This window comes from Nicotiana tabacum, chromosome 3, assembly GCF_000715075.1.
Source record: "Nicotiana tabacum cultivar K326 chromosome 3, ASM71507v2, whole genome shotgun sequence".
In the NCBI taxonomy this organism is placed as follows: Eukaryota; Viridiplantae; Streptophyta; class Magnoliopsida; order Solanales; family Solanaceae; genus Nicotiana; species Nicotiana tabacum.
Window position 1 is genome coordinate 199,253,467 of NC_134082.1, and position 25,959 is coordinate 199,279,425.

Below are 25,959 nucleotides of genomic sequence, written 5' to 3' on the forward strand. Positions count from 1 at the left end.
AATGCAGACCCAAAAAAAAAAAAATTCAAGGAAACACTGAAAGGCCATCCTTAACGCTTTTCCAGAAAAAAAAGGAAAGCCAGATCAATTGAACCTTAGTTATAAATGGCTAAAAAAAGAAAAGAAGTTAGAAATATGTCCAATCATGGACAGATCAATTGCTTCAAGTATTGTAAAAAGTCTAGTTTCTTCAAAATTCATTAAAGGGGGTACTTGCTTTCGTTTTATTGAAGAAAAAACAAAATTAGTAATACAATAATTCATACGAAACAAAAGAGTTTGATCCTTCTTTTATGTCTTACAAAATAAAAATAAAAGAAAACTAAATAGAGAAAGATTTTTGGAGTAATTAATATGTATTCGTTGTCTTTATTAATAAATGAATTATTTGCCATTTTTATTAATATCAACTGATGGTATCTCCTTATAAAATGTACTCCATTAAAAGTGCATTTGTTGGAAAAAAAATTAAAAGTACATTTTGCTAAAGAAAAGAAATACTTACTCGTGTTAATTGTTAAGTAGAGTATATTGTAACTTCTTAAAAAAATAAAAAAGGCTAAAAAACATGTATTTATGGAATTTAATTTCCGTACCGTACGCACGTGCAATTAGATCAGTTCAGAAACCATATTTCTTTTTTCCTTTTTCCTCTGTGTATTTGCACGAAACCCCAAGAGAAAGAAGAGTCATAATGGAAGAATATAATCATTAATTAAAAATTTAAAAAAAAAAGAGAGTTGGTTGATGACTTTTGATTCTTCATTGTAGAATCACATCAATGAATTGAAAGAAAAAGTCATTTTCATATCCCCCAAACACACTCTTTCTTCTTTTAACAACTTCTACTAGTCTTGTTCATTGCAGATCAATTTAGCATGCTTTTACAAGTACTTCTACGCTTTAAAATTCTTTAAATTAGTTGCATTTTCTGGGTGTTCTTAGAATTCTTTTTCCTAAAAACATTTCTGTTCTTTAAGGTTTTCTACTGAGGAAGTACTAAATTCTACTTCCTCTGCTTCTACTGTCAGTCAGTTGTCTCCTATTTTTCTTCTTTTGCTGTCATTCTTATGTTTTTTTGCTTCAACCCTTTCACTTACATGTGATTCTTGGGTATAATGGGTGAAGAACACGTGTCCATTGTTCCTTCTGATCGAGCTCTTGAACAGGTTTTTTCTTCTTCTCGGTTTTGAATTTTTCTTTTCTTGCTTTCCTTTGTGCAATTTTAGTTTTTCTGTCAACTAATTCTTCTATTTTCATGGGCTAGGTTCTTGAGATTTGCTGTATTCCCTTTCTTTTATATTTTTTGGGCTTAGCAAATAATCAGCTAGGCACTTCAGTTTTTGTAGTAGTGTTAACTAACAAGGGAAAAAGGACAATCTTTAAAAAGCACAATTGTGTGATCAAAGTATTCTGAGTTGTTATTTTGTTCCATGAGGAAGCAGTAATTTACTATTTTATTTGTTCCTCCTATAAATCCTTTTTAGTCTTCACTTTCTTTGTCGTTGTTGTTGTTGTTGTTGTAGTTTCTTTAGAATAATATATATCCTCTATTTTTGTCATTCAATAACACAATTTAATCTTCTTGTACCTTAAGTTAGCTCACCAATTTTATCTTCCTTGATGATTATCTCATGAGTCTTCTATCTGCCGTGTCAATCAAATTGATGATTTAATAATTTTCTGTTAGAAAATCTCTTGCAAACTGTATAGTGAGAAATTATGTTGTCTTTCTGGGGTTATTCATACAACAACAACGACAACTCGGTGGGGCCTAGGAGGATACCCTAGGCGTCATACGATTTGTTAATTAGTAGATATCCTGTTCCACTCACATCTTTTTCTCTTTTCCTAATGTTACTTTCCCTCTCAAATCATGTCCAGGCAATAGTTGCATTGAAGAAGGGTGCACATCTTTTAAAGTATGGCAGAAGAGGGAAGCCCAAATTCTACCCTCTAAGATTATCCGCGGTAAAGTTTTAATGCAACTTCATGTGTACCAAGTTCCTCTCGCTTATAGTCTGCATTTCATGGGAAGGTCGAAAAGTAAAACAGTTGGTGCTTGATCTTAAACAAAGGTCTAATATGATCTTCCAAAGACAGCTGTGTTTCTATGAAAGTCTAATTTGAGACCGCGGACGACATTATATGTTTGCTTATCCTTCTTAACTCTTATTTTTATCTAAAGCAAGTGAGACTTGTATCACCATACCTCAGGCCGAATCATTGTCATTTCATGTTTCAATTACTGTAGGTGAAGTATATGGTTTTTTCTTTGCTTCCAGGATGAAAAGTTTTTGATTTGGTACTCTGGTGAGAAGGAAAACCAACTGAGGTTAAGTTCAATCACGAATATCATCCGCGGCCAAAGTACTGTAAGCAGTGAGGCTACCATACATATTGATATACATGACGTTTCTCAAGATATTTACTTAATCTGTGAAATTTCCTTTTATTGACAAGAATGTTTCATTTTCTAATTAAGGTAATTCTTCAGCCTGAGATGGAAAGTCAGTGCATATCACTTATATATGGAAATGGCGAGCGTACTCTTGATCTGGTAAATTAAACATTACGTCTGGTTTAATAGAGCGATGTTGTACAATCATGCATGATTTCTGGTTTTGCTAAAAACCATATTTCATTTTCAGATTTGCAAGGATAAAATGCAGGCTGAGACTTGGTTTGTAGGCTTGAGAGCTGTAATATCCAGGACTCACCACCATAGAGTGGCGGACCCTCTGAAAAGCAGAAAAGGCGCACACAGTTGCATCAGTAGTCCAGCGGGCTATATGCGGAGGAAACAGAATCTTGGACTTTCAGCAAAGACAATCAGATCCTCTCAGGTTCTTGACATCCGTCTTTGTGTTTTTAAGTTTTCAATGCTTAACCATGTGTTTTTGTAACCGTTATTTTCCCCTGTGTGCATCTTCTTCCAACTTCAGAATGTCCTATGATTTTGATCTTGTCTGGAAAGTAGCTTTGATATTGTTCTTTAGTAGCTTTATCACTTGATTTATGTGACGAGTTTGACTTTCTTAGTTCATGACAACTATGAATTTACTCCCAAAGCTTCTGTTTCCAGTATGACAAGAGGGGTTGCTCTGATGGTAAGCAACCTCCACTTCCAACCAAGAGGTTGTGAGTTCGAGTCACCCCAAGAGCAAGGTGGGGAGTTCTCGGAGGGAAGGATGCCGAGGGTCTATTTGGAAACAGTCTCTCTACCCCAAGGTAGGGGTAAGGTCTGCGTACACACTACCCTCCCCAGACCCCACTAGTGGGATTATAATGGGTTGTTGTTTTCTTGTGTTTCCAGTATACATTCTAAGACTTGTTCCTTGAGTGGAGTGGTGACTTTGGCTCTGAATCTGACAGATATGTTTGATAACCTGTGAATGATAAACAGAAAAGTTACAAATCACTGGCGATGATAAATGGATGAAATAATAAAAGAGGAAAAAGGACACTGTATAGACAGTGGTCAATCTTTATTCTTTAGATGTTTGAGAGTTATTACATGTAACTGATTAAGCTAAAACTTTCATATTCCTTATAAGATCTTTAATCATTAGTACTTCTCCATAATGTGGTTCTATGTCATATTCGATGTTGTGTTCAGAGTTGTTTTCAGTTAGGCACCTGTACTTTGACATCAGTTACTTTTCTTTGGCGAGTTCAGCAATCTGAAAAAGAAACTTGCATTTCCATCTTTTAATTCTCAAGAATTATCTTTCTTCCTTATATTATTCTGTTCTTTTATGGCTATGTATTGTAAGAAATATAATAAATACATTCCTTCCTATATGATAGAAGACAAAAAAGAAGATATCCTTAATTTTCCATCACTCTAAAATTGATGTATGCTTATTTGATCAAGGTTCGCAGCTTAGCGGGGAGTCCCACTCATTCATTTTCAGAAAGGTGTTTTACTGATGGCTTATCATGTTCTTCCGACAGCTTTTTCTCGGAATCAAGTCTATCGAGTGTGCATAATGTAATTGAGAATGTTACACGTTCATCATATTTTGAATCAGATAACTTAACCCAAAAGAGAGCATCTTGTGCTGGGACAGAAAACCAAACTGATATACTAGCTCCATTTATGCCGTCCACTCACGAGTCAAGACCATTTGGGAGGAATGTACTGAGGGATGTTTTTATCTGGGGAGAAGGAGCGGAAGGAGGGTGCTTCACGGATGGGGAAGTGAAATTGGATGCTTTGTCACCCAAACTTCTGGAGTCTACTGTGATGCTCGATGTACAGGCATTATCCATTGGTAGGAGCCATGCTTCCTTAGTCACCAAACAGGGTGAAGTTTTTTGCTGGGGTGAAGGAAAGAATGGAAGGCTTGGACATAAACTCGACATGAACACCGCAAGGCCGAAACTGGTTGACTCCCTTAATGGGGTTCGCGTTAAATCTGTCACTTGTGGGGAATACCAAACATGTGCCCTGACCTTTTCTGGTGAACTGTACACATGGGGTGACAACTCTTTTGGTGCTGAGTTAGTAGGTGAAAAAAAGAAGAGAAGCCATTGGCTACCTAACAGAGTATGTGGTTCCTTGGATGGGGTGAAAATATCTTATGTTGCTTGTGGGGAATGGCATACAGCAATTGTATCAACATCTGGACAATTGTTCACTTATGGAGAAGGAACTTTTGGGGTTCTTGGTCATGGAAATCTCCGAAGTGTCGCTCAGCCCAAAGAAGTTGAGTCGCTTAGAGGTTTGTGGGCCAAAAGTGTTGCATGTGGGCCATGGCATACAGCTGCAGTAGTGGAAATCATTGTTGATCGTCTTAAATTCAATAATCCAGGTGGGAAGCTGTTTACATGGGGCGATGGGGATAAAGGAAGGCTTGGTCATCCTGGCGAGGAGAGAAAGCTCTTACCGACCTGTGTGGCGAAACTTGTTGATCATGATTTTATTCAAGTTTCCTGTGCGAGCACCCTAACTATTGCACTATCTAGCACGGGAAAAGTTTATACCATGGGAAGTGCAGTGCACGGGCAACTGGGCAATCCAGAAGCCAAAGACAAATCATTAGTGCTTGTGCAAGGAAAACTTAGAGAGGAATTTGTTACAGAGATATCCTCGGGATCATATCATGTTGCTGTGCTAACATCAAGGGGAAGTGTTTACACATGGGGTAAAGGTGCAAATGGACAGTTAGGACTAGGTGATACAAAAGATAGAAGTTGGCCAACGTTAGTTGAGGCACTGGGAGAAAGGCAGGTGGAACATATTGCTTGTGGATCAAGTTCTACAGCAGCAATATGTTTGCACAAATCCGCGTCTAGTACTGATCAATCAGCTTGTAAAGGATGTAGCATGTCTTTTGGAATTACAAGGAAGAAACAAAATTGTTACAATTGTGGGCTTCTCTTTTGCCGCACATGCTGCAGCAAGAAAACTACAAACGCCTCTCTGGCCCCTGACAAGACTAAAGCTTTTCGGGTTTGTGATCCATGTTTTTACCAACTTCAGAGGATTGCTCAGTCAAATAGGCCATCCAAACTTGAAAATCGTAGTCCACGACCATTACTTATTACCCAAAAGGCATTTATTCACGAGAAGGTAGAGCGGCAAGAGGCAAATACTACATCAAGTCGAATGATGTCAACGAAAAAGTGTTTCAGTGAGAACAATCAATGCCTTGACAGGAGGGCTACCAACAGTTTAGGGGAAAGTACTGGTTTTGCATCGTTGCTGGATGTTTTCCCAAGATGGGGACATGTTCCTTGTCCTGAAATCTTTAGAAGAGACTATGGAGGACAGATGAGAACCCAAAATCATTATGCAAGAAATTCGGTGACTTCAGCTTCTCCAAATTATTTACAGCAGATTCACAAAGAACCAAAATTAGTTCCCTCTACTGGTGTAACTATGGCGGAGAACTTGTCAGAATCAGACAAGATCCTGCTTGAAGAAGTTTCCAAGCTAAGAAATCAGGTAATGTCCTAATATCCTATCCTCTTACATGGTTCAATTGCTTATACTTGGCTGAGAAACTGAGATTATTAAATGTTGATGCACATCTCTCTCTGTTTATAATTGTGTGAATAAACAATCTTTTTGGCTTGTTCTGGTATGTGGAGTTCAAGAACGTAGATTAGTTGACAAAATCTAATCAATTCAGAGATCCATACCTACTAAAGAATGATGCACTGTGGAAGTTAAATAGGCCAATAAACAGCTAACTTTCTCTCAAATAATGTTTGATTGGTGACAAGTTCTAGTTATGGTGACTCAAGATTAACTCTGACTGCTTTGCATATATACTGTAGGTTGAAAATCTTAAAAGGTTATGTGAAACAAGAAAGGAGAAAATTCAAGAACGTCAACAAAAAGTTGAAGAGGCCTGGTCATTGGCTAAAGAGGAAGCTTCCAAGAGTAAAGCAGCAAAGGAAGTTATAAAAGCTTTGACATCCCGGGTAACTTTTCTGTGAGTTAATTCTTTTGGCTGTCTCCTTCACATGAACATTTTAATCCATCAATATATTACCTCGTAGCAAAAACATAAGAAAACGAAACTACTTTGTGAATTTGATAGTAATCTGATGCGACAGTTCTTTTTTTGTCACTTAAACTTGTTTTGCAAATTGCAGCTGCAGACAATGTCAGAAAGCTTTTTTCCTGGAAGAGAAACTAATGATCAAGCTGCTGCAAATGTACTGCAGACTACATCAACGTATTCAGATAGCCAAAATCATATAACTGGACATCGAATTGTTGTGCCTACATGTGTGCCTCTTGCAAAAGCACAACCAGAAGACAATAACGTTGATAGCATATGTAGTTCTCCGATTGTGTTCTCTAGTACTTTAAGATCCTTCTATAACAAAGAGAACAATGTGGACTCCAGATCAGCAGAAGAATCATATAAAGGAGCCGATCATGGCCAAGTTGAGCTCAGAACATCTAAAGGTGAATGGGTGGAACAGTATCAGCTTGGTGTCTTCATTACATTGACAGTGCTGCCAAGTGGAAAGAAGGGACTCAAGCGAGTCAGGTTCAGGTATATTATACAGAAATCTCCCTCATGATTTAAATGTTACAAATGAAAGTTACACTTCTTATAATGCAGTGAGACAGTAGCAGTTATGATCTCTTTTTCCTTCTCATTGTCCGTAATATGGTAACTGAAATTCAAGTCCCAACTCCGAACATTTGTTTCTTTGATTTAATTGGGTGTTGGAAGTTAAGGGAACTTGCGTCTTGTGATTAAAAGGATGTAACTCATCGTAGATATCATTTTACTACAAAATACCAAGTTTATTCAGAGGGAAAACAAGCTACAATCTTATCAATCACCAACTTATGCAAGGGCACATATAGTATTCGGGCAGTGAGTGAAGCTGGTTCATGAGCAGAGATCTATTGACTTAAAATTCTTGATCCACCTTTGCTTATGTTATAATTATGCCAATGATCAGCTTGCTTTGTTAATATGTTAAACTGCTTACCAAATGCCTTTTTTCTGTTGAATTTTGTAGTAGGAAAAAGTTTACAGAGAAGGAAGCAAAGAAGTGGTGGCAAGAAAACCAGCTTTCTGTATACAAAAAGTATGATATTGAAGGATATGAAAATCTGAACCAAGACTTGCTAAAGAAGTAGGAGTTCCCTTTTCCTCCCAATGTAAATTGCACATTATTACAACAATGGTTCATGTTATTGAAGGTATTTAATCACTCAATGTGCTTAACATATGAGGAGAGAAGAATGCAATTTTGTATTGCCAATTGAATATGGATGGACAATCATAGATAATTTTTACATTCATTTTTATATGAGACTAGCTATTAGAGAAGTAACCTGGTGTACAAAGCATCCCCCATTTAAGCAGGGTCCTGGAAAGGGTTGCACCCATATGGGTGTGATGTAGACAACCTACCTTAACGCAAGCATTAGTGGCTGCTTTCATGGCTCGAACCCGTGACCTACATGTCACACAGAGACAACTTTATTATTGCTTCAAGGCTCCTTCAAAAACTTGAACACTTGAACAACTCCTTTTTAATGATTTTTTTTCCAAACATTTTGTAAATAATTTTAATTAAAATTCGTGACACATAAAATACTTTTAAGTAACTTCTAATTATGTAATTTTTATTCCCAAAATTAAGGAATTCTAAGCTGTTGAATGGCATCCACTAATGATTTCTGATTATGGATTTGCTAAGTGACTGCTAATATCCTGGTACCAACCATGACACTCAGCTATAATTTTCAGTTGCTAATCTTTCTTTAAAAAAAATTAAGCAGACAATATAAATTAGTGATTTCTTTTTAATTCATGGGCTTGATTTTATTGGTCAAATGTCAGTGCTCCCACCCCACAATTATTCAAAGTAAAAAATCTGGATCTTAGAGCTTAAATATTTCTAATTAAGAAGATTTTTGTTTTTTAAAAAAAAAGAAGAAAACAGATTTGGAAGCTTTTCAACTCTGACACAAAATGCAGTTCCAGGGTAGGATCCTGTCAGTTTAGTTTCTCTTATTCAACGGTGAGACTTTTCATGCAAAAAACTAATCCTCTAAACGGATTTAACTGATCAAAATTTTATTTTTCTCTTTTTCATGTTCCAATGCAAATCTTAGTCAAATTTAGATATTTTTCTTTTGAAATGAACCTTATCCAATTTTTTTGCCAAAATTTTGGGGACTTTCACTTTATCAGGCAGATTATATAAATGTCAAAGCTCCAAAGCAGTCAATAAAATTGTGTAGCCTATGATTGAAAGATCTTAGGATGAGTTGGATAAAGTAATATATATATATCGAAGCTTTAGTGCATGGGATCATTAATTTGATAACCAAGCTTCGTAATCCTTAACATGTCTTTGTTATGGAATTAATTATTAATTAGACAAATATGACCTATAAAAGGAGCCCAAAATACTTTGATTATTAGAAGGAAACAAGTGTTTGCTTTTCTGCCTTTAGGTTATAATAATAATAATCCCAATAATTTATTAAACTATTAGTTTATTTTACCTTTTCCTTCTTTTGGGCTGTCGATTCATGTGACGTCCGTTTTGTGCATTAGAAGACATCCTTTCGGCAAGTGTTTTGTTCTTTGATTAGTAGAGAAAACTTAATGACAGTAATTTTGGAAAATGATCGTTTTTAAAATGTGTTTGTGTATATATATTTCTTATATACAGAAAATATAAAAAAATTATATATTTTTTTCGTCTACCGAATATCAATAATTTCGGCCGTAGTCAAAAGTGATCTTTGCCCAATTTTTATATTATTTAATATTGGAGATTTTATGATTACGTCATTAGTGCATGTTCAAACTACTTTCCTTCTTTATGTCCTTTTTATATATATGGGGTTTCCAATATGACAAATTTAGCTTAATTTGTTTCGTCCCATCCAATGATTGTTGAGTTAAACAATTTAGGCAGACGATATAAAAGATGAGTGTGAACAATGAGGCACAAAATTAAATAAAAACTGTTTTTTTTTTCCTTTTTGACATAATGGAATGAGGTTTGAATGCATGAGGGGGAACGAATTTGAGTTTTAAAAGATAATGCTTTATTGCATTCAGACTAATCTACTAGTATAGATTAATAATAGGCTCCATTTTGTTACTCGATCGTTTGTCGTATGTAACTATGTATAACAAAATGTACCTAATTATTACATTTTAGTTATTTTCTTAAAGTATAGTTTGTTTATTTGGAAGAGTTGAACATACCTTTCTAGTTTCGACCAATATGGTAATTTGAAATTACAGAAACTTACTAAACAATAATACAAATACAGTAAAATAAACTTATCTTGACTCGTAATACAGTAGAATAAACTTATCTTAACTCGGAAAATTAGGGACACATATTTACGGCTTCTATCTTCCGTCTGTATTATCGGTCTTCTAAGGTGTTTCTTATATATTTCTTAAGAATAATACCTGACAAATGTAGTTTCAATCGTATTTGTCTAAGTTACCTATTTATCTCTCTCTGAAAGTTAGCTGTTTTTATAACTTAAGAGAAAATTATTTAGCTTGAAAATTATTTGATGTATTATATGGTGAATTTAATCCCTATATGTTGAGAGATCCAAGAGTGATTCTCCCTCGTTAATGTTAAATAGTGTAAGAAGGAAAGAAGAACAGTAGAGTGGGTAGAATTGAATATAATAATAATAATAATAATAATGATATTATTATAAAAAAAATAAAGAAGAAAGAATATAAAACCTCCAAAAAGGGGAAAAGCACCAAAAGATAGATTGATGAAAAGGAAAAGGAAAAGCACACAGAGATAAGGAATTGAGGGAATTTTGGTGACAACGACAATAGACTGCAACAAGTGATCCTTGCCCTACCTGGACCCTACATTGCCACGTTGGAACTTTTCATTCACGTGGCAAAAGTAGGCCCCATCACGACATCCCTACCTTTATTTTCTTAAATTAAATACATTCTTCTTCCTAAGGTATCTTCATGGATCAACTACTCAATCCATATATTTCTATGATTCCACTCGCAATCTTAATAATGATTTCATATATATTGCTACAATCAACATTTCGTTGATCTTCGCTTTTAGTCTGGAAAAATCTAAATCCCATAACCTTACGGAAAAGATCATTTCCATTTTTTTTAGTGATTGAAATTGCACTAATTCAATTCGATTCAAGGCGATGCCCGTACGCATGCAACAAAGTTTTCTTATATCTAATATGAATTGTAATGTATAACTTGTTGAATGTGCACACATTTCACTTAGACTAATTAATTCTGATTTTCAGAGAAAATTAGCCTCACGTAACAAGATTAAGTAATGTAAGCACTCTTTCTATTGCCAAAAGTTAATAAACTAGGCGCTATAATGACAACAACAACAATTACGTACATATACCTTAGTCCCAAATATGTTGGGTTGGCTAAAACCAAGTATTATTGTGACATCAAATTAGAAAGAAGGTAGAAAAAAGGGCAATCCGGTGTACTTTTCTGGGTTGGACCACTAGGGTCTATTATACGCAATCTTACCCTGCATTTCTACAAGAGATTGTTTTCACGGCTTGAATCCGTAACTTCCTAGTCACATGACAACAACTTTCGAGAATTTTCATTTGGAACCTTGAAATTTATTAAGAATAGAGTATGTTTTAGCCAAATAGATAGAGTATTAAGGTGCACAAATGAGGAGAGTTTGTAGAAGCGATGAATATGGGTGAGGAGGGAGTGGGAATAGATAGGCATGTGAAAGGAACATTCTTAGCAGATTGGCAGTTAAGAAAGCCGCCAATACATACATATAGACAGTTTCTCTTTGAAGAATTGTCTTTGCAATTACAAAAATACCCCATAGCTACTACCCTTGTGTTGGTAATTGACCATTCAGCTACCACCACGTGTGTTAGGCAAAGTCCGATACCAATAATGGACAAATTTGAAGCATCGAATTTTGCTAAGATTATGAAGAAATTTTATTTTGCTAAGATTTTTACTACAAAAATGCAACCATGCGAACATAATGTGCTACGTACGCGTGGTTGAATTTGAAGTTGATGTTTGACCATAATAATACTCTCGCTATATTATATTAACGCATTGTTACACGGTGTCAATTCCCCTTTATTTTATGTGCTTTAATTTGATTGATCAGGAAATGTAAAAAAATAAGAGAGACTTTGATTTTGAATCTTGTGATTTAAACTAAAGATGTATATAATATACCAAAATATCTTTTGAATCTTGTGGTTTATTTAAACATGCCATGTGAGATTTTGAAATTAAGGATTTTTTTTTTTGGGAGGGGGGGGGGAGGGACCCGCTAATTGTGCAATAACCCGTAAACTATACAGGAGATATAAAACGCACTAGGCAAGCCCGGTGTCACACGCTCTGACTGAGGAAGCTATCAGTCCTGAGGAGAATCGATCACAGGTCTTCCATGTGCGAAATCACTCGTCCAACCAACTCGGCCTAAAATTAAAGAGTTACTAATTACAAAAAGTGATATTTTCTTATAAATAGTCTAAAAAAGTGACATATAAATTGAAATGGAGGGAATAATATTTTATAATTACTCGAAAATATTGAAGTTTTGTATATGTACTCTGCAAAAAAAAAAACAATTTCAACATTTCATCATTTTAAACGCTGAAATTCAAGATTAGTAAATAATGCTTTATTCATCATTATTTGTAGGGGTGTATATAGGTCGGGTTGGTTCGAATTTTACAATTACCAAATCAAACCAATTGTGTCGGGTTATTAAATCTAAAGACCAAACCAAACCAATAAAACTCGGGTTTTTCAATCTCGGGTTTTCTCGGGTTTTCGAGTTTTTTCCCGATAAAATCTTCGTAGAACAAAACATATAACTTGTGCTCAAAATATTTCTTTAATCCCAGTAAGATACAATTATATAAAGTATTTTCGAAGAAAACAATACAAAATATGAGATATGTCATGGCATTATCCTAAAATATTGAACAATAAAGACAATAAATTATGTAATATAAATATTGCTAATTAAAAACCATAATAGAAATAAACATAATCTAAAAGTACTAAGTCATGCTAAAATAAGTAGACTAATAAGGGAGTATTAGTTACATGACAAAACGCTAAAGAAAAAATAAAATAGGTTATGTATTTTTATCTAAATTATTGCAAAACAAAAATAGATATTCAATACATTCTCGTTCGTAGTATTGAATTGAATGTCTTTTGTTAACATTATTATTGATTTGCTTTTGGTTTGAGCTTTTGTTAGCATTATTTAATTTACTAATATTAATGGCTATAAAACTTATTGGAACATTCAAAAGTTCGAAGTCCAACCTTGAAATAATACCTTAAAAGATAAAATTATGAAATTTTTTAAGAAATATTTATAAATTACATCACAATAAGTATATTTATATATTAAATATATCTAAATTTTCTATATATGTAATGTCGGGTTGGTTTGATTTCGAGTTGATTTTCTTTAGTTAAAACCAAACCAAACCAATTATGGTCGGGTTTTTTTTTCCAACACCAAACCAAATCAAACTAAACCATAGTCGAATTGTTTTTCTCGGTTTGACTCGGATTATTGGGTTGGTGCGATTTGTCGGTTTCCTTTGTACACCCCTAATTATTTGAAAATACCGAATTTCAGCTGTTGAAGGATTGCAATTTTTTTGAGGAGTACATATTTCAAGTGAATTATCACTCGTAGAATTTTAATTTAAATTAAAAGAAATTCATGCCCCAAACACAATATCAATTTTTAATACTCCTTTTCAACTTCAATATCTCAACTCTCAAGTATTATATTTTTCATCATGCGCCAAATATTGTCCAAACGCCTACAATCGCTTAATATTATAGCTATATATACTTAGTACGCATTGGACAAAATTTTAGTTAAATTTGAGAAAAAAATATAAACATTTTAAAGTTGAAATTGAGAAGGGATATCTGTTAAAGTAAATTGTGTTTGGAACTTTGGATATAAACTTTCTTTTTTAAAAAATTGTGAAAGTTGAAGATTAGAATTTGTGAGTATTGAGAACGGTATTTCACTTGAAATATACCTTTAAAATCAGTATTCAAATATTACTGGTGAAGTTCAATTACAAAATTAGTATATATTAATACTGAAATAGTAGTAGTAATATTTATGTCCAAATGGATGAGACCTTCAACTCGAACTAGATATAAGCAGGTAATATATATATATATATGCATGAGTACATTTCATCCAAACATACACACATATTCTTAAGTTATTTCATTATATATTCATCTAAAGCTTTTATGTGACTCTGAGAAGGAGATTGTTCTTGAGCTTGAGAAGAAAGATTAATAAAGCTTTCATTTGATTAAAAAAAAAACAAATTTAAAGGTAAAAGTAGCTAAAGGTGGGGGGTGGCAGCCACCCTATTTGCTTTTTGGACTTCTTCTCTTTTGTCCTCTCTTATCAAATACAACCCCCCCCCCCCCACCAAAATTCCAATCCCTCCAACTTCCTCTTATATCCTTCTTCTCTAACTGTTGAGTTCCTCGACTTCTTTTGTCTCTCTCTCTCTCTCCCTCTTCTTCTTTGGAACTTCTTCTCAATATCTTGAGCTCTATATTGTTAAAGGAAAAGAAAAGGTGAGGAGAAGTTCCAAAGGAGATAGATGGCACCTGTTTCATTGCCACCTGGTTTTAGGTTTCATCCCACTGATGAAGAACTTGTGGCTTATTATTTGAAAAGAAAGATTAATGGCAAGAAAATTGAACTTGAGATCATTCCTGAAGTTGATCTTTACAAATGTGAGCCATGGGATCTTCCAGGTATAACTCTTCTATCTCTTTTATTTTTCCTTTTCTTGTTCTACTCTTTAAAGGAATCCCCACCCCCCAAAAAAAAGACTTGAGGACATATTGTATAGTTCACATAACGTGTAAATCAAGTCCTATATGAAAGGAAAAGAAACCATGCGAAACATGCACTTTCTAGCCTAATTTTAAAGATAACTACCATTGATGCTGATCGAGGTTTAGCCAAAAAGATTATATTTTATCTCAAAGTGATTGTCAAGAAAGGTATAACGAAGATATTATACCACTCACTATTTCCTTAACCAAGAGTATATTATTTTTATGCAGTCATGCCATTACTTTAATTTCTTTTATAAATAATGTAAATCCAAATAGAAAATGATGATCACATGTCGCTAAACAAAGACCGAAGAAATATAAGTTGGAATTTAAGGGATTTTTTTCCCTTCCAAACTTGAGTATGTGAAAATGAAAATTAAAAACATCGGTAAGATAACTCTGATTTACCAGTTTAAATGCATAGTGTTTCATACGCGTGCTGACAAATAAATTCTGATTATGAACACTTTAAAACACACTTTCACTATCAAAAAACGTATGCTTTAGTACAAAAATATCTTAAATATTATCTCATGTTCCTAGCTTTAAAGGAAGTTGGTCCCTACATCTTTTGATCTTCTATTGAAGCTTAAAGACTGTACTTGTTACTTCGAATGATGATGACTTGAAGTCAAAAGTCAGTGTGGAAAAAGAAAATGACATGATTGCAATGTCTTGTATACCCTTTTTCCCTTTTAATCCACTTTCTTTTATGTTTCAAGAATCTCTTTCCCGTCCTTTAAAATCTTCGTTTTCAGTCAGATTCTTCACATACTTAATATATCTTCAATATAATTCACATGAAGATCTCACTTTGCCTTCTTTTTTTTTGGTCCCTTAAATGTATAGGAAAGTCCCTATTGCCTAGCAAAGATCTTGAATGGTATTTCTTCAGTCCTCGAGACCGTAAATATCCAAATGGATCGAGGACTAACCGGGCAACGAAAGCTGGATATTGGAAGGCCACAGGAAAGGACAGGAAAGTAAATTCACAGATGAGGTCTGTTGGGATGAAGAAAACATTGGTTTATTACAGAGGGAGAGCCCCACATGGAGCTCGAACTGATTGGGTTATGCATGAGTATCGATTAGACGAACGCGAATGTGAAGTTGCCAATGGATTGCAGGTATGTTCATAGATAGGATAAATACTTTTCAAAAATTAAAATAATGTATTTTCTGGTGCTTGATCGGATAGCCCAGTGTACTAAGCTCCTGCTATGCGCGCGATCAGCGAAGAGCCATATCACAAATGGGTTTATTGTAGATAGTCTTACCGTGCATTTTCTGGTTCTTGATCATAGGAAGGAGATGATTTTCCTCATTTTTGGGCAGAAGTCGTTTTCCTTCAAAATTATCTCAACTTTTAACTTGGTATCACTGCCTTAACCTACACTTGGATATTATATCAATCTTTAATGTATTCAATAATTCATTAGATCACTACCGATTTTCTAAATTATTATAGATCTTATATAATTAATTCAATGAAAAAAATTGAAAATATCTTTCATTACCCAACCAAACACCAAAAAAACATTTTCCAGGATAACGTTTTCCAAAAGTAAGTACTCATTGTCCGAAAACAATTTTCTGAAAAATGACTTCCATCACATGTGTGAAGCTCAATAGATAATGCAAAGCTTACATAGTCGGAGTTTCTAATTTAAGTTAAATTGGACAATCTAAGTTAAGTTTGCTTTCTATTTACAGGATGCTTATGCACTTTGCCGTGTGATAAAGAGGAGTTTAAATGGTCCAAAAACTGGTGACGTCCATTATGCAAGTGATAGATCCTCTAGCATTGAAATTTATTCTGAGGGAAGATGTGAAAAATATCATGATATGGAAATTAGATCTCATGATTATGCAATGCCATCATCATCATCATCATCCATGGCAGTCCATGGCTCTCCAATGAATGTTGCTACTCCTACTCCTACTCCTAGTGCGTGATAACTGGAATATGCAATATTTATCAAATGAAGCTTTTAGTTTCAACAACAGTACTGCTCACCCCATTCCAAATTATGGGACTTTGCCATATCCCCCATCTAAGGTAATGTCAACATGCAGATTAATTCTATTAGTCAATTTATCGTTTCAGCTTGATGTTATTAATTACAATGAGTATCACCAAATATTAGGACAAGATAATAATATATAAGAAAAGAAGTCTGCTTTTTGAATTTCTTTGGGGAGCTGGTTTCTCATCCTTTTTTTTTTTTCAACCTCTACTTATCTATCAATCAGTGTAACTAAGTCGTTGTAACAAGATAATGCCTTGTATATTTTTCATGTTACAAATTCCAGTACTTGGTGATCTAATAGTATAAAAATATTTTAATTGAGTAGTAGTATATATACAGTAGAAGTTAAACTCTTTTATTAATTTTTTTGTTATACTTGTTCAGGTTAATATAGCATTAGAGTGTGCAAGGTTGCAGCATAGGTTCGCATTACCTCCATTGGAGATTCAAGACTTCCCTCAAGTTGGCTACGTTGATAACAAGATGCCTCAATCAAGTTTTCTTCAATCTACAAATCAAACGGATATTGTAGAAGAAATCCTTTCAGTTGCCCAATTAGCTTCACAAAATCTAATCAATCAAGACTCATCATGGGGTGGAAATTCATGTGCTCCTGTTGATGACTTCTCTTTCCTTCCTCCTAATAATAACCGAATCCATGACTTGGGTTCATTCCATTTCATTGAACAACTTAAGGAAGATCAGAATGTTAGGTCCCCCGATATCGGAGATTTTGGTGAGGACTTCAAATCTGATAGAATGGTGGAAAATTTGAGATGGATAGGAATGTCAGACGGGGATCTTGAGAAGGTAAATTTATAAATCTAAGGAAGGAGAACTATTTTCCCATTTTTGGAACTTAATTATTCAAGCACGTAAAATCCCTGGAATCCAATATGCTTATGGATTTACTTTTCCTTTGCACTTGGTCAGACATTTCTTGAGGATTACAAGACTGTTCCAATAGAAAATGTTTCCGCTGTCCAGAGAGAAGAGAATCAGTTTCAAGGTATTATAAAATTCTCCTAGTATATATCTTCCTTTTTGGGTAATCTGTTCCATTTTATATAACGCTCTAAAAAATATATATTTTTATATCTAGAAAGTACAAACTCTTCACATTTTTTTTTATTTTACGCTTAAAGACACGCTCTTAAAACCATAAGGAGTTGTTTGGTGTGATGTATAAGGCAATTATTTATGTTGTAAGAATTTGTATTTGTATACCCAATTTTAGTGCAATTACCCAAACACACAAAAAAGAATAATCCATGTACTATTAATCCCCGTATTATAAATTCTTGTACTACTAATGCCTGAATTGTAATCTGTGTTCAACTTATCTTTGAATGAAACAGCCCCTAAATGTCATGGCATATTTAGAAGTCTTGTCTTTCTCTTAAAAATTTCATACTATCTTCTCTTTTCTTCTTAATTTACTTTTAGGTCTCTTTTTTGATCCATTTAAATGACAGGTGAAGACAGTGGTCACTACAACAGCTTGAATGGATTCAATGAAACGGATACAAACAATTTCTCAATAGGGTTTGGCAATGACAACTTGTTTGATGATGGAGACATGACTGATGGTTTATCAAATTCCTCAAGCTTTGAAATGTATGAGAAGATTGAAGTCAATCATGGTTTTTTTATAGCAACAAGGCAAGCAGCCAAGACATTCTATCATCAAGTGACACCTTCTACGACTCTTAGGATTCATCGTAACCTAGTCACAGTCCATGACTTTCCTCTATATATAGGAAAAATATCAGATTCAACATCAATAATACCGAAAGAAAGAACTTTTCTTGATAATTTTATTAAGAAAGTCACAAGACCATGGACAACAACAATGAGAACTTTGGCGGGTATGATTGCACTTTTACATACTTTTTTTTGGATATGTTTTGGGGGATGCTTGGACGAAAAAGGTTCAAAATTTGAAGCTAAGAGGGGTGTCAGTGTCAATGGAGAATGCTTAATGGAGAGGGAGGAGAAAAAGAAAGCTCAGGAATTTAAATGGTATTGTTATAAGCAAAACAAATTCTCAATTCCTGGCAAAGAAGAAGAGAAATATTGCAATGTGGCTGTGGAAAAGAAATGGCCTTATCTCACCCTTGTTGTAGCTCTTTCTACCATTTGGTTGCACCATATTGTCCCTTCTTTTTGATTTTTTTTTTTTTAATTTTAAATTTGAACATTTTCTTGTATTGCTAACCGTAATTGTTTTTAGGGAAAGCCTAACTTAGAGGCCTCTGCCTTTTAATACCAAAAGTGTAGCTGTAGTTTGTTTTTTTTCCATATATATCAAGTATACTTTAACAGAAAGTTTTTCTTTTAGCTTGAGCCCTGATTTGGTGTTTTTGTTAATTTTGAGCTGGCCAAGTGTTCATCTACTTCCTCCACTCAGAGGCAGATCCAGATTACCCTAGATCCGCCCCTGCCTCCGCCCTAGGATCCAACTCTTTTGGGCGCAAGCCCAGTCCCTTTTTCTTGCTCTTTACGAGCCATTAGTAAGACAAATTGTTTATAAAATGAAAGAGGGAGCTCCTGCTAATCAATGAGGGATACACCCTTTTGAATACCCCACTAGTTCCTCCAACAAAGAGATTGTGAAAAAAGAAGCTTGAATTAGATAAAGAGGAGCATTATCAAGTGGCCAATGCAGCAAATTAGCAATGTTTTCATCAGCAACAATTATTTTCGACTAAACCTTTATATGTAAACCTAATAATTTGAACAAATGCGTAGTAAATAAGTGTTATTTGTACATCATGCCCCTTTATAATTTTGAATTTAAGAAAATGACCTTTTTATATTTCTTATGTGTAAAAGACAGATCTCTTACGTGTAAAAGTAAATCTCTCATGTGTAAAAAAAGAGGTAGGGTTATAAAACTAAAAACAAGTTTGTAAAGAACCAAAAAATCGATTAACGTCATAAGTTCATATTAATTAATTTAATGATGCTTCACACCCGATAACTTAAATCGCCTCTAGACTGATCACTGTAAAACGAATGAGATCAGAGTTGAGAAAGAGTTTAATTATGAGAAATCAAAGTGCTATTGATTAGAAGCTATGTGTTTTATTTCCTTTAGTGGGGACGCAAGTCCGAATTAATTAGAGGCCACTGGACTTTCAAATAATTAAACTTGACAAGATTGTGATTGAGACTAGCTTAGTGAAGCTCAACCTCTGCTCCAATGGCTGAATCTGGAAGCTTTTGAAGAGTCCCTGTGAGAGAGAGAGGAAGAAGACGAAAGCAGAAGAAGAATGCTTTGATGAAGAATGAAGCTCAATTGTATTGAATCCGTACAATAACATATATACACGCAGAAAGAGTGATAGTTGTGCACCTTGACCACTAACTGCTTCCAACAGTATCCCAACTAACTCTACCTTTAACTAACATACAAAAATAAATACATAAGAACAAATACAATCTCAATATCCCCCCCCCCAAGTTGGAGTTGGGGAAAGCACAACCAACTTGCTCGAAATAGTAGAGTGTTTTATGTTTGTGAGTGCCTTGGTAAGAAAGTCTGTAAGCTGGTCGTTGGTGGCAATGTAATGCAAGGAAACCAGACCTTCATGTAGTTGCTTTCGAACAAAATGGAAATCTACTTCGGTATGTTTGGTGCATTCATAAAACACTGGGTTCCTTGCTATGTGTAAAGCTGACTCACTATCACAAAATACTCTAATATGAACAGGAGAGGGGACTGTCAGTTTATCAAGTAATCTTTTCAACTAAACTAACTCCCCAACCAATTTTCTCAAATATCTGTATTCAGCTTCTGTTGAAGACAATGAAACTGTCTCTTGCTTCTTGGATTTCGAAATGGGATTATTTTATTTATTTCAGAGTCGCCACTTGTCACACCTCCTTTTTCCGCGCTCGGGGGGCGCAGGGGGAGTTTTTTCCAATTAAAGGACAATCGAGACGGGATTGGTTTATTTATTTCAGAGTCGCCACTTGGGAGATTTAGGGTGTCCCAAGTCACCAATTTTAATCCCGAATTGAGGAAAAGAATGACTCCATATTACAGTCTGCGTACCAGAAATCCGGATAAGGAATTCTGTTAACCCGGGAGAAGGTGTTAGGCATTCCCGAGTTCCGTGGTTCTAGCACGGTCGCTCAACTGTTATATTCGGCTTGATTATCTGATTTTATACAAGTATGAACTTATGTGCAAATTTTAACTTTTAACCGCTTTATTATTATTGTTTTTACAAGAATGTGAACATCGCTTAAAACACGTCTTTGGACTGCGTCACATGAAATGCACCCACAATCCGGAACGCATTTTATTTGATGTTTTGAGATTTGGATTTGGGTCACATGAAATGCACACCCGAGTTTAAGAAAGTAGATTATTAAACACGCGCCTAAAGAGACTATCGTGTTATTATTTTGGGAAGGCCACGAAATTCGCTAAGCGGCCCTCCTGAATTCTAAATATTTTTAATATATATACATTTAGAGGGCCCCGCAGCTTCTACATTTTTGTTTGTCGAGGCTCGTCTCATTCATTATTTTTAAAAGAATTTGCAACGTCATGGAAATGCATCTCGGGCCACGCCATAATCAATATACCCGCGTTTAGAGACACATTTCGATTCCGTCGAGATTAGATTTGGGTCACATAAATGTGCACCCGAATTTAGGAAAATTAAATTATTAGAGGCGCGCCTAAAGCCACTAGCGCATTATTATTTTTGGGTTGGGCCGTGAAATTTGCTAAACGGCCCGTCCCGGAATCTAAGTATTTAATATACATTTGGAGGGCCCCGCAGCTTGTATTTTTTTTTGGCGAGGCTAGTCTCGTTTTTTTTTTATTTATTTATTTGAGGGCAAACTTAAAGCAACTACGATTTTCTACCAATGAAATCATCCGAGGTTAAACAAAAAAACAACGATTCTAACAGGTAATAATATCCAGGGTAAAAATGAAAAAATAGAATAACCTCGTTCATATGCTCGCATTTACTTTAAGCATGCAGTAACTAAACATAGAATAAATATTTTTAACATAACAACAAAAATTGCATTGTTGACATTCATATATATCGAATATTCTCATTTATTGCCTTGAACCATAATATGCAAAATGAATGAAATGAAACAAAGGACGAAGAACACCAACCTTCGAACCTCGACAATCCTAGAACGACAAACAGTGCTCCCTACGGAACTCGAACCGGACTTCACTGAACAAGGCACAACAACGAAAACCCCGGAACAAACTCGACGAACCCGACCTCGACTCAGCTTTTGGACTTTGGACTGGAACTCGACTTCAACTCGACCTCACTGACGGACTGTTTGGTCGACGACTGTGGGGTCAACGGGCAGTGTTTGACGGGGAGGACTCCTAGGTTTTTTCTAGGGTTTTGTGGTGAGGAAGAAGGCGATGGGGCTGGTGGTTTTGCTGGAAGTGAGGAGGAGGGGGTTCGACTGCTGGGTAGTGACGACGAGGTGATGGTTGTTTGACGATGGTTTAGGGTGGTCGGAGGTTTTTGTGGACTGGTTTTTGTCGACTGCTCCTTTTGGCGTGGGGTGGCGTTCGGACAGTGGAGGTGAGCGATGGTCGTGGGCTGTGTGAGACGGTGGAGGGTCACGACTGGAGAATAATGAAGCAGCGATGGGGGACTGCTTGTGGTCGTTTGAACGCAAGGGAGTGGGTTGCGACTGGTTTGGTGGGTTACGCCGGGAAGATGAGGACGGTGGCGAGGAGGCAGTGAAGGTGACGGGCTGTTTGGGCAGTGGTTTTGGGGTGCAATGACAACGGGGGTCGTCGTGGGTAGTGGTCGACGATGGCTGCTGGGTTTTTGGACGTGGTCGACGATGGAGTAGGGGTTGTCGACCGGGAAGGTGATGTTTGGTGATGGGTGGTTGCTGGTTGGAGGTGGGTCGTTTGGTGGTAGATGAAGGGTCGTTTGGGTGGTTTACCGGAGGGGTCGTGACGGGGGGTGTTCGAGCGTGGGGAGGGGGTCCGGTGGTCGAAGGGCTTTTCCAGTAGGTTTTTTTTTTGGTTTTTTAAAGAAGACCGGGGAACAGTGGTCGTTTGCAGTAGGTTTTCTCCTTCTTCTTTTTAAGAAGAAGGTCTACAGTAGCTCCCTAAAAAAAACGGAAGTCCCCCTTTTTGGCTTGTTTGTCCGTGTTTTGTAATATTTTGCCAAGAAAAATGAGCCCCACGCGTGGTGGGGTTCAAGGTTTATGTCCCCCACGCGTGGTGGGGTTCCCCGTGTACGGTGGACTCGGTTTATTATGGGCTAGGTCCGAAAATTAGGCCTAAAACCGGGTAGTTTGAACCCGAATATTATTCTTTTGCCCGGAGCCGAGAAATAGAAAACGTTGCTTAACTAGTCCTACGTAAACAAAATAACTACCAAAAATAAGACTAGTATTTAAACAAAACTATATCTTTTTTCAAATATTTTTTCAAGATTTAAAATAGCTACAAAATATTAATAAAACCATTTTGTGTAATTTTCGTTTTTTAAATATTAAGATAAAATATGAGGTAATATTTTTGTATTTTTCAAAGTTAAAATGACTATAAAACCTTAATAGAACTATATTTTATTTATTTTTTGTAATTTTCGAAATTATATAAAGTACCAAAATAAAGTACAATTTTTTTTTATTTTTCAAGTTTATGAGAAATACATAAACTAAAATTTATATATATTTTTTTGAAATTTTTCTTTTTGCAACGAAATAAAGTAAAAATAGTTAAAATAGCTATACTAGTCCTAAATTAGATATTTAAGCTTAAGAACGTAAAAATTCCCGGGGAGGGTCAAAAATCACGTGCTTACAGCTGCCCCTCTTTGACTGGAAACATGAAGAGTTTTCCGACAAAGAACGACTAGACGTGTTTTTGACCCGACCATTACTTGGACGGACTACACTTAAGGAAAGGGAGGGAATGTGACCGAGCCCTGGTATCTGAGCTGCCTACATATCCTTGGTTTTACAGGAAGCAGGCCACGTGTAGTTCGGATATGAGAGAGATGGTAGAGGGTACTGAGGTGGAGAGCCGATCGAGGTGCCGTTCCGTTGAGGTTCCGGTCCGCGGTCCTGTCATTACAACAAAAATGAAAACTGAAAAAGACTAACTAAGCCTATCAGCTACTAGTTACAAGGATTCCTATCTCTGAGTCTTCTGAAACTTGATCTTGAGTTTTGAATGGTGCTTCATACAGACTTTGGATTTGAACCTTGATACTTGCTAGTTGTAGGCGCTAGTTCTTGAGCAGATCACATTTGTTCTCCACTTCCGTGCTTTGGATTCATTCATTTTTCTTCTTTTTTCTTCTTTTTTGTTTTGTTTTTGTGACTAGCTTTTGTTGACCATCCCAGACTATTGATTCGCGTTCTTGAGGCGAGCTTCTAACTTGGATTGAATGCTGGGAATTTCTGTTGTAATCCTTCTGCTTTCCAGTGGGTCACTGCTTGATCTTTGACAGGCGGACTCCTGACTTCTTCGATCTTTGACATACCACAAACTCCGTTCTACAGGCGGGTCCCTGACAATCAAAACAAACAAAACAAAGAAAATTTCCTAACCCAGTTTGCCCTGGGGAGGTTTGTGAGTCGTTAGCAAAATCGTAGCCCACTGATACTACTGATGCAGTGCTGAGAGTGAACTAAACACTAGATTAGGATGTATTCCCTTGTGATACAGGTGGGCGCCTAACTTCAATGCTTGAAATGTAAGGACTGAAATGTATTCCTCTGTTCTATGGGCGGGCTCCCAACTTCAACACTTGTAATGAAAAAGACTGAAATGTGTTCCTCTCGTTATACAGGTGGGCGCCTGGCTTTAGGAAAATGACTCTTTTTTTTCAAACGTTTTTCTTTTCTTTTTTTTTCTTTTCTTCTTTTCCCTTTTTTTTGGTATCTTAGGAGAAAGATTCATCAGACTAAGATTTTGATCCTAGGAGAAGGTTCGTCAGACTAGGTCTCTATCTTAGGAGAAAAATTCGTCAGACTAAGATTTTGATCCTAGGAGAAGGTTCATCGGACTAGGTCTTTTTTTTTTTGATATCTTAGGAGAAAGATTCATCAGACTAAGATTTTGATCCTAGGAGAAAGTTCATCAGACTAGGTCTTTTCCTTTTGGTATCTTAGGAGAAATATTCATCAGACTAAGATTTTGATCCTAGGAGAAGGTTCGTCAGACTAGGTCTCTATCTTAGGAGAAAAATTCATCGGACTAAGATTTTGATCCTAGGAGAAGGTTCATCAGACTAGGTCTTTTCTTTTTGTTATCTTAGGAGAAAGATTCATCAGACTAAGATTTTGATCCTAGGAGAAGGTTCGTCAGACTAGGTCTCTATCTAAGGAGAAAAAAAATTCGTCAGACTAAGATTTTGATCCTAGGAGAAGGTTCGTCAGACTAGGTCTCTATCTTAGGAGAAAAATTCATCAGACTAAGATTTTGATCCTAGGAGAAGGTTCATCAGACTAGGTCTTTTCTTTTTGGTATCTTAGGAGAAAGATTCATCAGACTAAGATTTTGATCCTAGGAGAAGGTTCGTCAGACTAGGTCTCTATCTTAGGAGAAAAATTCATCGGACTAAGATTTTGATCCTAGGAGAAGGTTCATCAGACTAGGTCTTTTCTTTTTGTTATCTTAGGAGAAAGATTCATCAGACTAAGATTTTGATCCTAGGAGAAGGTTCGTCAGACTAGGTCTCTATCTTAGGAGAAAAAAAAATTCGTCAGACTAAGATTTTGATCCTAGGAGAAGGTTCATCAGACTAGGTCATTTTTTGTTTTTGGTATCTTAGGAGAAAGATTCATCAGACTAAGATTTTGATCCTAGGAGAAGGTTCGTCAGACTAGGTCTCTATCTTAGGAGAAAAATTCATCAGACTAAGATTTTGATCCTAGGAGAAGGTTCATCAGACTAGGTCATTTTTTTTTCAAAACAACTTAGGAGGAAATGCATCTCCTATGGGTAAAACTTAACTTTGAGGAAGTGCGTCTCCTGTGGGTACAATAAACTTAGGAAGTGCGTCTCCTATTGGGGATAACTGTTCTTAGGAAGTGCGTCTCCTACTGGGTGAAACTATTCTTAGGAAGTGCGTCTCCTATTGGTACAATGGATCTAGGAAGTGCGTCTCCTATTGGTAAAACTTAACTTAGGAAGTGCGTCTCCTATCGGTGAAACTTTCTTAGGAAGTGCGTCTCCTATCGGTGAACTTAACTTAGGATGTGCGTCTCCTATCGGTGAAACTTTTTAGGAAGTGCGTCTCCTATTGGTGAAACTTAACTTAGGAAGTGCGTCTCCTATTGGTGAAACTTTTTAGGAAGTGCGTCTCCTACTGGTACAATGGATTTAGGAAGTGCGTCTCCTGTGGGTACAGTAAACTTAGGAAGGAAATGTATGCCTCTGTTATCTGGGCGGGCTCCCAACTTCAACACTTGAAAGTAAAGACTGAAATGTATGCCTCTGTTATCTGGGCGGGCTCCCAACTTCAACACTTGAAAGTAAAAACTGAATGTATGCCTCTATTATCTGG

The 25,959-nt window shown here is 35.9% G+C and overlaps 1 protein-coding gene and 1 pseudogene across 4 annotated transcripts; both read left to right on the forward strand.

The window, feature by feature from the left end:
- The first annotated feature begins 865 nt into the window (after positions 1–865).
- LOC107807728 (PH, RCC1 and FYVE domains-containing protein 1-like) lies at positions 866–7,783 on the forward strand. Of its 4 annotated transcripts, none has more exons than XM_016632169.2 (9): positions 866–1,169; positions 1,885–1,971; positions 2,286–2,375; positions 2,486–2,560; positions 2,652–2,846; positions 3,878–5,953; positions 6,289–6,435; positions 6,610–7,019; positions 7,498–7,783. In XM_016632169.2, exons 1-9 carry the CDS (start codon positions 1,119–1,121, stop codon positions 7,616–7,618), a joined length of 3,252 nt encoding a protein of 1,083 aa, XP_016487655.1. In that variant the 5' UTR covers positions 866–1,118; the 3' UTR covers positions 7,619–7,783. The 4 variants fall into 4 exon arrangements, 3 of the variants coding, with proteins under 3 accessions (XP_016487655.1, XP_016487657.1, XP_016487656.1); XR_012708108.1 differs by having other exon boundaries at positions 871–1,169; positions 6,289–6,446; XM_016632171.2 differs by having other exon boundaries at positions 883–1,169; positions 2,286–2,370.
- A 6,222-nt stretch (positions 7,784–14,005) lies between these two features.
- On the forward strand, positions 14,006–18,825 carry LOC107807727 (NAC domain-containing protein 86-like; annotated as a pseudogene).
- The last annotated feature ends 7,134 nt before the right edge of the window (positions 18,826–25,959 follow it).